We start from the raw sequence: 16,267 nt of genomic DNA on the forward strand, positions 1-16,267 counted from the left end.
CTAGATGAGGCTTTAACACCAGATTCACATTTATATTGCCAAAAACTGGATCCCCAAATCCCTTGCTAGCCTTGAGAGAGTCTGCAAGTTCTGAATGGGATTTTCTAAAGGACTCCATGTTGGCAAAACACCACCCGGGCAAAAGCAGTGAGAGCTTCACCTGTGCTGTTTTCTGTCAGGTCTTATTTACGCTTTTAAGAGCTGTTTCTAATCATGCAGAAGGATCCTGTTTAAATGAATCAAAGGAACGAAATTCTGAAATGCCTGGGAAACATGAACAAGCCAACACCCAAAGATGTATCTTCCTGGTAGCCAGCCCACCCCACAGCTCTCAGGAGAAACTCCACTTCTGCACCAACCACAAGTTTCATTTGGCGCAAACGATGTTTGCAGCTTCTCTCCAGCTGAACTGTTTAAGAGGATCACTGTTGCCTTACAGAGTAGCATAGCCACGTTTCTCCATGCCATATGCTTCAGGTGATCTTCCACTTCCACTTGTCTCATGAACAAGCCAGTGCAGCAATCACAGTTTCTAAATGCAGAGCGTGGGGAAAATCCTTCCTTGTTCAGCCTTTTGGTACATTACAGAGCAGCAGGCAAAACTGCAAGTCGTACTGAAAAGTGCGTAACACCTTGTAGCTTCCTGATGGCCAAGAGGACAGATGAAGTGTGCATGCCATAAAGGCTGGTAGCAGAGGGGCAGGGTGGTAAGCTCTGCCACTGTTGAGCTGATCCTGCAGCAAGGTGAGGACACAGAGCCAAGGTTTCGAACTTCCCCTCTAAAAGAGGAGTTGTATTTGTGCTTCTTCTGATGCACATGCTGTGCGATTTCCAGTTCCGACACATGCAGAAAGCGATCTGTAGAGACTTTGTGGTTTTTACTTGCAAATACAGATAAACTGAGTACTGATTTGTGTTCCTACTGTAACTTCTTTTATAAAGTAGCATTTTAGCTGACAGATCTGCCTTCTAATATAAACATTGTGCCAGAAGTACTATTTCCAATTTTAACTAAAAATCTTGGCTTTTACTGTAATACAGCCAAGCTACAGTAAAATACTTATAAACCAATTGTGCAACCCCAGTAAACTTTAGGGCTCAGCTGCACACCAAGCACGTCTCTGATCTCAGCCAAATCTGTCACTGGTAGATTTATGTGAAGATAGAAAGCACTAGTCAATGCCCACTGTCATCATCGCCTTCCCTCATTCTGGCTGTTGTTTCCCAACCTGTATGATAAAGACCAAGCTCAAAGGCCCCGACATCACTTAGCTTTGTACTTGTTGTATGCTGCTGTGGGAGCATGTTCTACAAAGTGCTATTCAGCCACATCTGTAATGCAGGGGTAAAGATGAGAACTGAACCCATCACTGACACCACCAGAAATAACCACAGAAAGATCCGATCCAGGACTTGAGCTACAAATTTCCAGTCTTGGACAACCTGGGAAGAAGAGAGGGAGAACAAACAGAAACAGCAATGAGCCCAGTACTTTATTGATACTGCTACATATATTTCTGCTCCAAATATCTGTTTTTAAAATTAGAAGTTTGTAGCGTGCTGTATCCTATAACTGACTTGGATCACCCTTTCAGCACCCATACCTGCGAGTCACTCAAAACAGCAAAACAACTCTGTAGTTTTATGCATATGGTAATCAGCCTTCTTTTAGCCTGCACAAAAGCTTTCAGCTAAGTGCATACATGAAAGTTTACAGACTCAAGCTTGAACATGGCTTTAAAATGCACTGGATTTCTTTTCACAGAACTGCATTTCCCTTGAAGTGCCAGGACTTGGCTCTAGCACAGAACTTTGACGCAGACATGGCTTCCAGTACAAGTGGTCCCATTGGCTTGTGTTTGCTAAAGTGCTCCATTGGCTCAGACTGTGTGCTTTCAGGAGGGAGAGTCTGCATTGTGAGTACTGGCACAACCCTGCACACACAAAAGAGCTATTTATAAAAGTAATTCAAGGGACTTTTTTTTATCAAAAACTATTTCAGCTTGGACACTGTGCTCAAATAATGTGTGTTTGGTTTACTGTTCATCTTTCTGCTGAAGTTCTCTCTGCCCAGTTTGAACAAAGCCCTGGCTTTTGCTAGGAGGGTGCTAACAGGAGTTTTTCTCTTTCATATGCTGCTAGGTGCGTTGCTCTGCTGTCCTGCTCTTGTAGGAGATGCATTGTCTGTGCACACAGTAATTTGCCATTTTAATAGCCAGATGGGTTTTTGGGAGGAGGAGAATGATGGTTGTTAGGCTCTAACCTGAAATCATGTTAGTGAAAATCTAGAAGACCTCCACTCAAAACAGGGCAGCTACACTGTGTATAGTCTTTGGGAGGCCAGGACTAAGACCTAGTAACTGCTGTAGAGCCTGCCTATAAGCGTTGTGAAAGATATGCTTTCAGAGTGTGTGACAGTTCAGAGGTTTTCTGGATTCATGTCTATCCCTAACTTAAGCAGGACAAGGTTATTCAAATAATCCCAAAACAGGAGTTCCTCCAGGAGAGGCTGCTGTGGCCTCTTGCGTCTGTGAAGTGCAGGGACTCTTACAGCACAAAACAGTTTTTCTTGAAGCAATCCACTTTCCCAAAAAACGTATTATTTATCAAGCAGGGGAAGTTCCCAGGACATGTCCCGGATGAAAGCAAGAGGAAGAGCAAAGGGAAAGGCATGCAGAAAAGGTAGGAGCTTGGATGCCATTGGTGCCAAGAAAATTGTGATCCCCCCTTGCCCTCCCTTCACCTACCTGTCTGATGAAATGCTCCTTTTTAACATGCCTGGAAATGTATCGAATGGAGTCAGCTGCCTTTTCCAGAAAGGCAATAACAAGCTTCTCTCCATCTTTTGCTTGCTTCCCTGGGAGCTTTGATTTCAAGGTGGTTTCCTTTTCTTCAGTCTCTGAGAAGGAGTAGCGATCTACGTGGCCCTTCATGCAGAGCAGCCGAGGCAACTTCTGGAGGAAGAGTCTTTTAACCCAGGGAGCCATGGGATGGTAAGTTGCTGAGGAGCGGTGGTGGACGTTGATAACAAACACAGTCACGATGATAGAGAGGGTCACAAAAATCATGATGAACAGCAGATACTCACCGATCAGAGGGATGACTTTGGAAGAAGAAGGGATTATTTCCTCAATCACTAAAAGGAAGACAGTGAGGGAGACTAGAACTGATGTAGACAATGAAAGCTTTTCTCCTTCATCCGAAGGCAGGTAAAACACCAGGACAGTTAGAAAAGACAATCCCAGGCAAGGGATTATTAAGAAAAGAGTGTAAAACAGCGGAAGGCGTCTCAACACAAACGAGTAAGTGACAAATGGGTAAGAGTACAGCCCATCCTTCCTGTTGCCTTTCATCCCTTTGGCATTTAAGATCTCCCACTCCCCATTATCAAAGAAGTCTTTCCTGTCTACGTTTTCATCCACTAAAATCAAGTCCACCATACTGCCATCATATGTCCACGATCCAAATTTCATGGAGCAGTTCTGCCTGTCGAAGGGGAAGAAGGTCACATCCATCGTGCAGGAGCTCTTATAACTGGCTGGTGGCGTCCAGGTCACCACTCCATTGTACTTCACTATGACTTTGGTCATCAGGGATCCTTCAAAACGTCCATCAGCACTGGGAGTTGGACAGGAAGAAACAGTACCACCTTCAGGATTACATTTGCTCCAGTCCTACCCCCTCACAGCTCTGCTTTCTAACCATCAACTGGAGCACAAGGAAGGCCAGCATTCATGCTGCCTAAAGAAGCAGCCTTCTGACAGCACACACAAGCTCCACGATGGCTGACATACCTTACCCAAGCTCTGGCCTAAGCCTGGACCAAGGAGCCATGCTACTCACTTTTCAAATAAAACAATGTCAGGAAGCCACAGGGACTCAGACGGGACACGGATGGCAGTGATCCCTCCGTATTCCTCAGGATTCCAGGAGAGCTTGTGGTCGATCCATTCCTGTAACAAGACAGCAAAGTCCTCTGCCCACTCATACACAACAGCCTCATTCCTCCTCCCACCCCTTGCCTCAGAGGGACATCATTGCACAGTGCAATGGACAGATCTTGGTGTAAAGCTGTTCAGCTGCAGAGAGGATGCCAGGCAGGCATGGCTGGGAGATGTTAGTCCCCACAAGCATGGCCCCTCCAGCCACAGGTTGGCCCCAGCCACCCACCCCTTTGCAGGCAACCACAAGGCAGGCACTCCCGGAGAGCACTTGATTCTCACCTCACTCATCATCCTGCCCAGCCCACCTGAGTCTAGTCCAGAAGGAACAAGACACTCTGCTTGGGTATGGCACCTCTTCTTCCCTCTGAGAACCAGCCCACGGTGGTTTTGGCCAGCACTGACCCCACAGAAAAGCCACCTGGCTTGGCTACTACTAGCCAAGTGACAGAGAGGTGGCCTTTGATTACGTTTCAGTGGAGGCCTGGCTTTTTTCAGTGAGCGGAATACAACACCTGATATTTGTACACTGTCCTTGCAAACCAAATCATTCTTCTTTCATCAGAAAAACCTGCAGACTGTTGCAGGAAATATAATACCATGCTATTATAAAGCTTTTGTTACAATTCTGAAGAGACAACACTAAAAATGTGAGAGCAGGAGGAGTCCTGTCCATTTTCATCATGCTGAAATCCAGAATAATTTTTCTCTCCTCTTTTTGTTTTTCGGATAGGAAGATCCTAGCAAAGGCTCCAGCAACACGGAGATTTCCACAGAGATGCAGTGGAAGAGCAGCTCTCTGATCCCCATGCATCATTGATGGGGGCTTTCACCTGGTCACGGGAACAGCACTGAGAGGAAGTAAGAGATGTAGACTGTGGTCAATACCAAGAAGCGGAAGATGAACCACATTCCATTAAGCTCCAGCACTAAGAGCTCCCCAGTGATTTGAGGCCTCAGCCTTTCCTGGGCAATTTCCTCCATGACTTAAGGACAAACCAAAAAGCGATATTATCTGCTTCTTCTCCTACCATATTGTTCCCCTCTTAGTTCTTCGATTCCACATGCTTTTAACAGCAATACCTACAGATATTTTTTGTTGCAGTCCTTTACAGCGTGACAGCAACCCAGAGCCTCAGCAGACACCTAAACACAGACAGTGAGAATGAGCATCTTCCTCCTTCGGGCGCAGGGAAAGGATGGGGCCCAAGGTCACGGGCAGGTGGCTGGTAGAGCCCTCCATCTGGCCCAAGGCACAGGCAAAGTAGGCAGTTGCCCAGGGCAGTATCATGGCAGGATTAACGGCCCCATTACCAGCACCAGAAGACATATGGACTCTCTGAACTGCCCAGATGGCTGGCGCCAGGTATCAGGCACAGCCCTCCACTCCTGGCTCCTCCTGCTGCTGAAGGAGGGATGGGAGCAGTTCAGGTGTGGAAAGAGAAGAGCGGTCATTGCTGCTCTCAGCCTCAGCAACAGGGACACAGCACACCACTTTTAGCATGAGCTTTTCTCTGTGGATGGGTATCTACCAGATATTTCCAGCAGCCTGGGCTGTTAGGTGGGTGCAGGCTCGCATGCCTCCTGGACACCTCCTGCAGTAGGTGCAAGGGGGATTAGGCTGGTGAGATACCTATTATGCAAGGGGGTGGTCAGGACTGACAGCAGCACCCCACAGAGTCAGCTCATAGCCTGCACAACACAACAGAAGCAAATACCCTGTGAGCCACCTGGAGACATAATCATCCCTCAGGTGGAACTGGAGCAGCCCCTTGGCCTGGGTTATTTGCTGCATCTGCAATACTCCTCCCTCCCCCCCTGCTTTGCATTGATTTCTCTCCCAGCTAAAGTGCTCTTCCATGTCTGCAGGGCAAATTCTGGCATGTCTTCTTACTAGAGCAGAAAATAGATGGTGTGCAGACTTTGAAGACGTGCAGTTTAAAATGGGAATCTCCCTACGGGCTATGCTGACACAAACTGTAGCAGCAGATGCGAAGGGCCGTTTCCTCTCTTCTCCCTTTCTTCCAAGCTGCTCCAGACCCTCCCACTGCTCTCCCCTTCTTCCAGTTGTTCTGAATTCCTGTCTCTGAGCTGTTACTCAAGTACTTAACTCACAGCAAGCGGACCGAGAAACACTGGGCCCAGATTCTCGACCCTTGCTAGTAGACTCCATAGCTTGCCCGAACCCAGATGCTTTCTCAGCCACTGCTAAAAGCTCCTTAGCAGCTTGTGTGTCTGCCTGCATGCACATCATCAAGTCCCACCATCTTGAGCATCTGGATTTTTGAGGTTAAAAAAAAAAGAAAACCCTTGGATTTAAGCTTTGTTCACTAAAGAAAAGTCAGACTCTTGCAGAGAAATGGTGACTGTGATTCCCCCTCAACCTCATGCACCCAGCGTGAGGAGCAGACTTATCCTGACCTCCCCAGCTCCTGCAGAAGGACATGGTCTGTGTCATTGGAGAGTTCTGGTTTGTTTTAGTGTTTTTCACTTTTCCCTACCCAAAAGTAAAAAATATTTCAATTCTGCTCAGTTTAATGGACCTTTTCCCAGCTGTTGTGCTTATGCACTCTAATAATCCCCCAAGCACTGGACTGCATGTGGGACCTGTTCACGCTAAGCCTACGGGAACGCGTGACTCCCAAAGCGGGACACCTGGGTTGGGGCACAGGTATTTAGCTCTCAGCCTGAGCTCCTGGGGGCATCTGCATGTGTGAGAACTGGAACCTGTGTCTCATACATTTTCTGCTCCCCTTGCATTTCATTTGGGCCTTGATGTTCTCAGCCTTTCAGGTGGAGAAGCGGTGTTAGAAACAGCAGCAACTAGTGAGAGCCCAGCTCAGTAACTCTGAAAATCACAGCACTGAGCTACCTTAGGGAGCTCCCCTGGCTAAAATCTGAGCACAGTCTCCAAAGGCCTCCAGAGAAATCAGAGTGTCTATGGTGCAGCCTCCTGGGTAAGCCCTTCTTTTTGCCACATCAGGAGCCAGAAGTATCAGATAAAATGGCTTCTCCCTCACCCTCATCCTCCCCTACACCCGAGAGGCGATGAGTGGGTGGTGGCATGTCCCTGTCTCCTGCAGTGTGTTTGGAGTCACCCACAGCAGAACCTGATAACCCACAGCAAGAGTTGCAATACAGGCTCCGGGCTATGACTCTGGGAAGGTCAAAGCTGCAATACAAACAAGGTGCTCAGCGTGGACGGGTTAACCCGAAACATCCCTCATGCAGCAATGGAGAGAGGATTGGTTAGGTGTCTGTCTGCATCTGCATCTCAGGCCTAATGCCCTCAGGCAGCCTGGACTTGCATTTGACCTGCTGTGAGTCAATACTTCAGGTCCCTCTCTTCTGCAGCCTCTGTAACCTGGGTGAAGATGTCACTCAGCCAGAGGGATGAAGGTGGCCCCAGGGCATAGGAGACTTTGCTGTCCTGGGTGGAGCAAGCAGCCAAGTCTCCCTAGGAAGAAGGAGATTGTCAGACCCAGGAATATTCAGTCAAAAGCTGCAAAAGCCTGCAAAATCTTTCTGGGGACACTTGCAGGAACAGAGAGAGTAAGGAGGGTGAAGTCAGTTGATTTCACACCTGCAGACTGCAGGGCTTGGACACGCAGAGGGAAGTTGGTTCTGCAGGCTGCAGGGAGAGAGGGTAGGAATGGGGAGAGGGCAGATGTGGGGCAAGGGGTTACCTCGTAGGAGAGCTCTGCTCTCTACCCAATAAGCTACTCTAACAAAGCAAGGAAGCCAAGATCTGGCCCTGTGCACACAAGGGGCTCTGCAATTGCAGCTGAAGAGGGGGAAATGTAATACCACAGCTCTTTCGGGGAAGGCTCTCAGCAGTTGGATTTGGATCAGCAGCAGATTTCTGCAGCAAAAGGGGAAATTCCTGTCCTCCCTGCAGCAAGGGGAAGTCTGAGCTTCTCCCTCTTCACGGGAGCGACCGTCTTTGCATATAATATCTGTGTGGCCTTTAGGGGTCCTGCTCCACCCAGAAGCTCACACTCGCTGCAGCACTACAGGTACCAGACTGAGAAAAAAAAAAACTGAGCCGCTTTTCTCCTCCACCAGCCCAGCGGCCCCCCAGGAACCACTTCCCATGGCATCACTTCAAGTATGGCTTGGGTTTTATGTCCTCTGCCTGGGATCAGCTGACGTGTTTGTAGATACTCACATGGCTGAGAGACTTAAAATAATTGTCACAAGGTCAATAAACTGGTGCAATGTAATCTAAACCAAATGCAGTGTTCTTCAGGAGTGAAGAAGAAAGGAGACCTAACAGTTCAACTTGCATCTTTCCCCCGTTTGTACACATTATCATCACTTCCAGCAGCAAGTATGTTCGAGAGATCTGATTAATTTGCCACAGATTTTTGAGGGCTAACATACTGGCCTGTTCTTTCTCTTTACTTATGCTGAAGAAGAATCCTATCAAAGGCACCACTCCTAGCTCAGGCAGGAGAGACCGTATTTGCGTGACCTCTGCGTCTGAGACAGGATAGTCCCTCAGGGCACACGCAGCGTCCTAGGAACCGCCACTGCAGTATCAGGAGATGTTGCTTCCGTGAAATACAGCTGGCTTCAGCGCACAGCTGGGGTGCAGGCGGGGAGAAGAGGGCACCTTATCTCCTGAAAGCCCACCTGCCTGCCTTTCTACCCCTTTATGCATTTGCTGAAGTGAGAGGAGTAACGTGAAAACTTCAGGAAAGGTAACACGGCGCTGCTTTTGTCTGGCCGCTTGTCATCACGAAAGGGGATGGATGGCACGGTGGGCAGCAGGCTGGGGGATGCCGCTCAGCTCAGCAGCCCTGTGCTGAAAGGGGAGGTCTGATTTGGTGTAATTTACCTGCTTCAGCCACACGTTGGTTGTCATCAGCTGATTCTTCTCATCCTAGGGTGACACAAGGTAGAGAGGATTGCAATACCAAAACAGCCAGCAGAAACAGAGCCTATGTGGGCTGAGCCCAACCCTGTGCTGAGCAGAGGAGATCCCTGTGGTCCTGTTTCCCCATGGCCCTGGGCTCTTCAGTCACCGTTGGGGGAAGTGAACTGACTTTCTAGGTGCTGTCACTGCTCTCACTGGGAGCTTCTGAGGCTGGAAAATGGAGGTCTGGCATTTCAGAGCAGCCCAAAGGAATCACATGCCAAAAAGCAGGGAAGCAGCAGGGCTCAGCCAGCAAGTGGGGTCAGGACACACGTGGTTGTGGGCTCACGGAGTGGCTCGTCTGCTCACACTGCTCAGCCTGGAGCGAGTTTGGGAAGATACAAGCTGAAACATTGTCCTGAATACATGAATAAAGCACAAAATTAAAGTCTGCTTTCCACAGCACAAGGGGACGCTGCCAGAGGTTGGGGATGTGAGGAGAGCACGGTTGCGCAGGTACATGGGCCCTGTGCAAATCCCGCTGTGCATTGCAGTGATGGAGGGGAAAGGGAAGGGAAACTTTTCACGTGGGCAGAAACATGGGATTGTTTGTTTTGCCTGTATCTGCCTCTTATCTGCGTGGCTAGCTGGGTGAAGATAGGAGCTGCCTTTGGCCTGGATACAGGCTTGCTTGGAGTGAACAATGTCCAACCAGCTCTGCCCTTCCTCACTCCTGTCCTGTAGCTGCCTTGTTATTAAATTGCAAACATACGTGCCAGGGACTGTCTGGCATGGACTTGTTGATTAATACCTGATGCAATGAGGCTTGTTCACTGTGAACAACAGGGAAAAAAGGACCTTCAGGTTTGCTGCGAGACAAACAAGTCTTATGACCTGTGCTGTGTGTGGGGCTGGAGGTCACATCACCAGCACCGCATCACACTCTGCATTTCATTGCCCGACCATCACCTTGCATTTCACATGTCGGGAGGCAAAAGTCAATGACATCACCAGCCCTGCCTGGTGGATGCACGACTGTCTGTAAAAGCAGGGATGTTTTACGAAGCCCAACACAATACTTACCACATCCACAAGCTGTGATATCTCTAATCCAAAAAGGACTTTGATAGTGTCATTGGAGTTTTCCACGGGGCGGACCCATTTCTGATAGCCTTGAAATAAGTGCTTGAGGAGTGCATCCTCGTTTTCAGCGATTGAACTGAAGGCGGCCATGTCTGGAAGAGAGCAACAGAGAATGGGAGCGTGCTGGAAAGCAGACATTGAGAACAGCACAGCCTGAAGAAGTGAGGCAGAGCGATGATGTGAGACAAATTCACCTCCAGGCAGCTCTTGTCAGTAAAAGCTGTAGGAATGCAGAAGCACAGACTCTTAGCAGAGCCAGGGAAAGGGGAGGGGAAGGCAAGACAGCCCAAGCCCAACTCATACACAAAAAAAATCATCAGACCAGAGCAGTGATGAGTTTGCACTAGGTTTCTGTATTCTGTGGCCTTTTTGTCTTAAGTCAACACGCTTGCCCAGTCTTTCTTGTTTATTACTCTTTAGAAGATCACAGGCTTAGAGCATCAGATGCTGTCTTTCACTCTTGAGTAGTAAATATCCAGCCTGATAAATGCCACCCTGAGAAAGAGTTCTGTTTTTTCAGATACCTGTGGTGTGCCATAGAGAGCTGGGGCCACAGGGGAAATCTGTTCACTGTGGGGCAGTCCCTGGCTGGCTAGTTTGCAGCTAGAAACAGCAGCAATACCCTGTGGGCATTTCAGGGCCCAGGGATTTCACTTCGACTTGGTCAGTTCCTGTAGCCTCTCCGAGACGGAGGGTGTCCTGCACAAAGATCGGGATGGTGGGATTTCCTCACTGGAAGCTACAGGCTAAGCCAGATCTGAGGGAGCCTCAAGCAGCACTTGGAAATGAATCTTCCTTCTGGGGTTAACCAGGAGATAGCAGTAAATCACTGAGCAAGCTGAATTCTCCCAGATGGGGGGTGGGTTGGCTGGGCAACAGCATGAGTGGAGCAAAAAGCAAAAGGAGCTCATCTGGCAGCAGAAGGAGCTGGATGATGCAGCCAGGGCCAGGTCTGCCCGCAACCAAGCACAGAGCCACCATGGCCTGTACCTGCAAGAGACTCCCTCAGTCCCTGCCACCATGGTCCCCCTTCCCCCCGCTACCATGAAAGGGGAAGGGCAGTTCAGAACCTCTATCCTCTCCCAAACGCCAGCCCCACTGTCCGTGATGCTGAGGTCCAGAAACGACCATCACCTCTTCCCTTGTGTACAGACACAGCACCCACGGATGAGCAGGATTTCACCTCTCTTCAGAGGCACTACGGAGGAAAAAGGAGCTTGTGCTGACTGGCTCTGTGCCGCTGTGGTCACAGCCCGTATTGCCGTGCCAGCAGCCAAAGGGGTCCTCACAGGGGCCCACCTTGTCCCCTTGCCGCCCGTGCCCTGCAGCCCCAGTTTGAGCAGGGCACCTGCACCTGGATTGCCAGCCATGAGGGGTCTGCAGGCAGGGGGCTGCGGCTGAGGGATGGCACAAGGACCGGCGGTGGGAGAGCCCTGGCAGGGGGGCACAGCTGAGGGGCTCACACACACTGTGCAGCAAACACCAGAGGTAAGGCAGCCACGGGGGGAGAGAAAGGGCATCCGACCCAGCAGCTGCTCCAGAGACAACACCAGAGGCAGAGGGTGATGCTCAGCCACGTGCACGGAGGAAAAGGATTCGCCACAGACCACCGTCCCTGCCCGCATCCTCTTCCCGCAGCAGCTGCTGACCACCTCCCAGGTGAGACAGACTATGCAGCCTCCTCTCCCTTGACAAAATCATTCCCTAACGCAGTCTGGATTCTCTCAGGATGGCACAAGGTCCAAGCAGCACTGTCAATCCCCACTTCCAGCCACAGCAAATTCCCATTCCTCTGAGAAGCTCTAAACTCTGAAGACTAATGGTTGCTGCTCACAGCATAACAGTTACTTTACTGTCAGATGTTCTACCACAGGCTGTGCTTGTCCTCTGTTGGTGAAGGTGTAGCTCTGTTGGGGTTACCAGACCCTGGGGAGGTGGAGACCAGCTGGTCAGAGGGAGCTTTCATGCTGCTTTCCACCTGCCCTGCACCACAGCCAGGGCTGGAATCATGCAGCTGTCGGTGCAGTTTACAGCAGCCTCTGTGGTCACCCTGTGTCTTGCCACTTTGCCACAATCCTTTGAGGTCTGTTATTACCAAGTGGGAAACCACAGAAGCCCATTCTGCTTGCTCCAGGGTTTATTCTCACTCCAGGGCTAACCCTAGCCCCACCACAGCGAATGGGGGACAGAGTCTGGGGTCTGTCTCAAGAAACTGAACTGCCTGCCCAAATCCACCAGACAGGCATTGCATGCACAGCCAGAGGAAGAGAAAGAACATGTTTTTCCCTTCTCAACATCCACAACCTCAGTGGCCCGATCCCCTGAAACATACAAGTCTCTGCAGAGACCCCGGCTACCAGCCCTTTCGCTTTGCCTTTAGGTGCATGGTTGTTAAATACAGGAAATTTAACAGGAAAGCCATTGAACAGAAAAAATCCACAACCCCAAAACATGCAGGATCAAAATGAGCTTTGTCTCCATGCTGGAATACATTGCTCCAGGGTTTATTTGAGTATAACTCCTTGCACACACACATGCAACCACACACCACGGGAATGGTATCCATGGCTGTTTATGAACTCCCTCGCAAAGCGAAACAGTGCTGTTCCACAGCCCATACCTCACATGAAGTCCAGGGGCCCTAATGCTCTGACAGGATATAGCAGGGAGATGGTAAAGCTGTTTTTGGGGATGGATGTGATGATTCTCAGCTGCTGGGGAAGCCATAGAAAAGAGTGAAAAAGACTTGAGAAGTCTCACAGAGAAGAAAGCCAGAAAGATTCATGCCCTTATAAGATAGCCTCAGTACTTGGAGGGAGACAGTTTAAAAGCAGAAGTTTTTAATGAGAAGAAAGACATTATCAAGTGGAAAAAATAGCCTAACAGCTCCTTTGATCAAACTCCATCTGATGATTAAGTTACATAAAGTCATGGAGAAATCACTGAACAAATTAACACTGCCTTTAAAAAACCAGAGATGTGGCCATAGGACAGACGCATCCCTGAATTTACCACACAGTGCACAGAGAAGGCAAAGGTTTGGGAGCTCCCTGGCAGGTTATCACACTTACGAGTAACCAAGCATGTCTTTCTGTCTCCCCTCTCCCCAAGTTCCCGTTTCTCTCTGAGGTCCGTGCCAGGAGCCGTTCCCCACAGGCGCAGGAGCGGGAGTGCTGGGGCAGGGAGTCCGCGAAGCAGAAATACAGAGAGGACTCTCAGCCGCTCATCACCAGAGATTCTCCCGTAACTCCCTTTAGCAGTGAGAGTTGAGCTTGGGGTTCTTTAGTCAACATGCGACCACCCCTCGTCCCAGTTATTAAAGCCCTGTTGCCAAACTGGCTGCTGCTGCAACACTAAGGCAGCAGCTGATACACCCCTGTTTCACTAGTCAGATAGCGTTAAGAAGAGGACCAAGGGAAGCCGGCATTTACCTTGTCCCAGCGAGCAGCATAAAAAAAATCTTGAACATCTGCAGCTCAGCTTGGAAGAAGAAGAAACCACACTTACCTGAGCGGCTCAGACACAGCGCGAAGAGCACTAGGCAAAGCATGGACGCCACTGTGGCTTTTCCTTTAAATCTGATCTTTTGTTTTCATAAGCAAATCGGTCTGATCAGTAGGGGACTAAAACAATTTAGTCAAATATCAGGGCGGACAATTGAGTCTGCAAGGCAAGACAGCACCTTTCAAGCCTTAGCTTGCCTCATTATGACGCTCTGTAAATCACACTTCATTGATTTTCAGTCAGCTGTCACATCCTGTAAGCCTAAAACAGGGCTCTGGGTCCTAAACTCTGACTGATCTCTTTGTGGCGGCATTTGGGTGGCTATAGCCACAGCAGTCTAGGAGTAGAAGTAAGGCAAGGTTTTTAAGGAGGAGAAACGTCTTTCATTATGCTGCCAGTTACAGCTGGGATAAAAACAGGCTGCAGATCAGACCCAAAGATAAATGAGATGCCTGAAAGATTGTCGGTTTGCCCCAGCTGCATTGGTCGGTCTAATAAAAGACGCAGCCTCCCTACAGACCAAACTTAGCTTGTTCATTTTTCATACACTTGCTGTTTTACAGCTACAGAATGGAGTTTGGGAGAAAAACCCCACTAAGCTATAGGTGGGAAAACAGTGCCGATTTCTAAATTTATAGCTCATCACTCATACACAAAACATCACAGGTAACAGCACAGAAATGCTGCACAGTACTCTCTGTTGGCACAGTGTAGCAGAGTATGTTGCCTCGGCGCCTTGCGTTGAGAGTGATGGGGCTGTGGATTATTCAGCCAGTTCCTCTGTAGGTGTCACTGCTCCCCACGACACCTTGGACACGGCTCCTTTCAGAAGCCACCAGAAATTGCCGATATCAAATGGGATGCGGGTTCGTCTTTTCCCGTCCCCCTGCCACTCCTCTGCCAAGTGATCTCAGGATCTTCTTGATTTTTTTCCCAAATGAAAGACACTTTACCGTCTCTCTCCAAAGAGAAGCTTATTCCCTGAGCTTTTCATGTTCAAGGAAGAGTGGTCAAAAACTCTTTTAGCTTGTGCCCAGACCTGAAACTCTTCCTGCTTAGATTCATTCCTTCTGGCTATTCTTTCTGTCTCTGGCTGGCACAGTAATCCCACACATTTCCTGCAGACAAAGCCATTCACGGCTATTTGCATATCCACAGAGTTTCTCTTCATCCACTGATACACATTTGTAACCTAGAGGAATTTAATTGCTTGCTGACTTTTATCTGGGAAGCCTGTTTTTTCCAGCAACAGCTGGGCCTATTTCTTGCAGTGGCCCAGATTTTGGTGCACTCCTAAACGATGTGATTCAGATTTGCCTTATCTAAGGTCCTGACAGAGGACTGATAACTGGCAGCTGTCACCTTATCAGATTATTCAGCTTCCTGTAATGAAAAAGATGTCATTTCAATGTGGTTTGAAGTCACATTGCTGCTACAAGTAACCTCCCCGTAGTCTCCTGCCACCTCACTGGTGCTGCTGTGGACTTGCAGCCTGCCTCACCCATAGCTCGCGGGCAGGCCACTGTCAGCAGCTCAGCGGGTTTGCCTTTTCTGCTACTGTACTATGCGGGGGAAATATGCAAAGGCCCTTGTTAGCTCCTCGGGTCTGCCAGTGTTGGCCTGGCAGGGCTGGAGGAGCAGCAGGTTTCCTCCGCACCTTTTCTCATCCCAGCTGCAGAAAGCAACTCAAAAACAACAGTGCTATCAAGTGACTGTCTTGAATGAAGCGTCTTGCTATCACCAGCTGCTGTCACTACCAGACTGCTCAGTTTACCCATTAGATCCAAACAAGGTGTAAGCACATCGCAACTCACGACTCATCGAGGTGCACATTAAGGGTCTTTTTTCATGCTGGCATCGAGAGAACAGTGGACGTTTGGCTGGAGTGGTGCGGACAGACAGCACCACAACCTGCCATAAAGTTCAGCGTGGACTAAACACAATTATCCTGCCTGATGCAAATTTTTCTGCTACCAAGCTACCCATTAAAAATATTCTGTGCAGACTACCCCATGCTTTCCAGCATGTTTCTGGTCCTGTACAGGGCTCAGCACCCTCAGGCATCATTCATCATCTTTGCTTCATGACTGCAAGCCCCAGCCTTTGTCCACTTACAGCTCTGATCGTAATTGCTGCCTGAGATCATGTCCAGGCACTGCTCTGTTACAAAATGCTATGTCACAGACTGGAGAGAAACTTGTTTTCCTAAGGCTTTAGCCAGCTGCCTTGATGTAATGAAGTTAATCTACTAGCTGGCTATGGGAGTATTTTTTTTAATACTACATGGTAGTTGCTTGGAGGGAAATCTGATGTATGCTTGCTTTACCTTTTCCTCCACTCACTGCCTAGATTGTGACAAGAGCTAAGGACCTAGTTTGCCTTGATTTTGGCTTCCAGAGTTATCGGGCAACCAGAGGAGGGTACTGGAGAAATAGATTCTGTTTGCTTGCTGATGATGCTTTCTGTTTACAAGTCTTTATTCAGCCATGCACTCCAACATTTTTGGGAAGGCAGGTACGCATGAATACTCCATTTTACCAGCCAGGTCATGAAGCATGGGGAGCATCCACCCTGAGACAGCAAATGAATTCCTGGGTAAAACTTGACTCTTTTCTGTTGAGAACCTGCCTTTGCTTTTCCACAGGTTTCAGGGGATCTGTAACTGACATTGCAGTTCCAGGCCACAAAGAGCCAAGAGCTGCTTGAGCACAAGCAGTGCTGAAATGGGGCCTCGCTCTCTGGGCAGCTCAAACTCCTGGGGACAAAAAAAAAAAAAAAAAAAAAAAAGAAAAATCCAGCTAGAGCCACAAATCCGTCAGTT

The 16,267-nt window shown here is 49.0% G+C and overlaps 1 protein-coding gene across 1 annotated transcript; it reads right to left on the minus strand.

The window, feature by feature from the left end:
* Nucleotides 1–1,308: 1,308 nt before the first annotated feature.
* Nucleotides 1,309–13,492, minus strand: CHRNB3 (cholinergic receptor nicotinic beta 3 subunit). Its single transcript, XM_009939065.2, has 6 exons — nucleotides 13,450–13,492; nucleotides 9,883–10,034; nucleotides 8,782–8,826; nucleotides 3,844–3,953; nucleotides 2,748–3,618; nucleotides 1,309–1,443 (listed from the first exon to the last, which is right to left on the minus strand). The coding sequence occupies exons 1-6, from the start codon at nucleotides 13,490–13,492 to the stop codon at nucleotides 1,309–1,311; spliced, it is 1,356 nt and encodes a 451-aa protein (XP_009937367.2).
* Between the last annotated feature and the right edge of the window lie 2,775 nt (nucleotides 13,493–16,267).

Source organism: Opisthocomus hoazin, chromosome Z (genome assembly GCF_030867145.1).
Source record: "Opisthocomus hoazin isolate bOpiHoa1 chromosome Z, bOpiHoa1.hap1, whole genome shotgun sequence".
Taxonomy (NCBI): Eukaryota; Metazoa; Chordata; class Aves; order Opisthocomiformes; family Opisthocomidae; genus Opisthocomus; species Opisthocomus hoazin.

Bases quoted from the DNA above. Each gene is read 5' to 3' on its own strand.
- CHRNB3 (XM_009939065.2), bottom strand. From the start codon at position 13,492: ATGCTTTGCCTAGTGCTCTTCGCGCTGTGTCTGAGCCGCTCAG. The intron at 10,035-13,449 runs GTAAGTGTGGTT...GCTCTCTTCCAG, and splicing joins GCTGTGTCTGAGCCGCTCAG to ACATGGCCGCCTTCAGTTCA. The intron at 1,444-2,747 runs GTAGGTGAAGGG...TCTTCTTCCCAG, and splicing joins AGGAGCATTTCATCAGACAG to GTTGTCCAAGACTGGAAATT.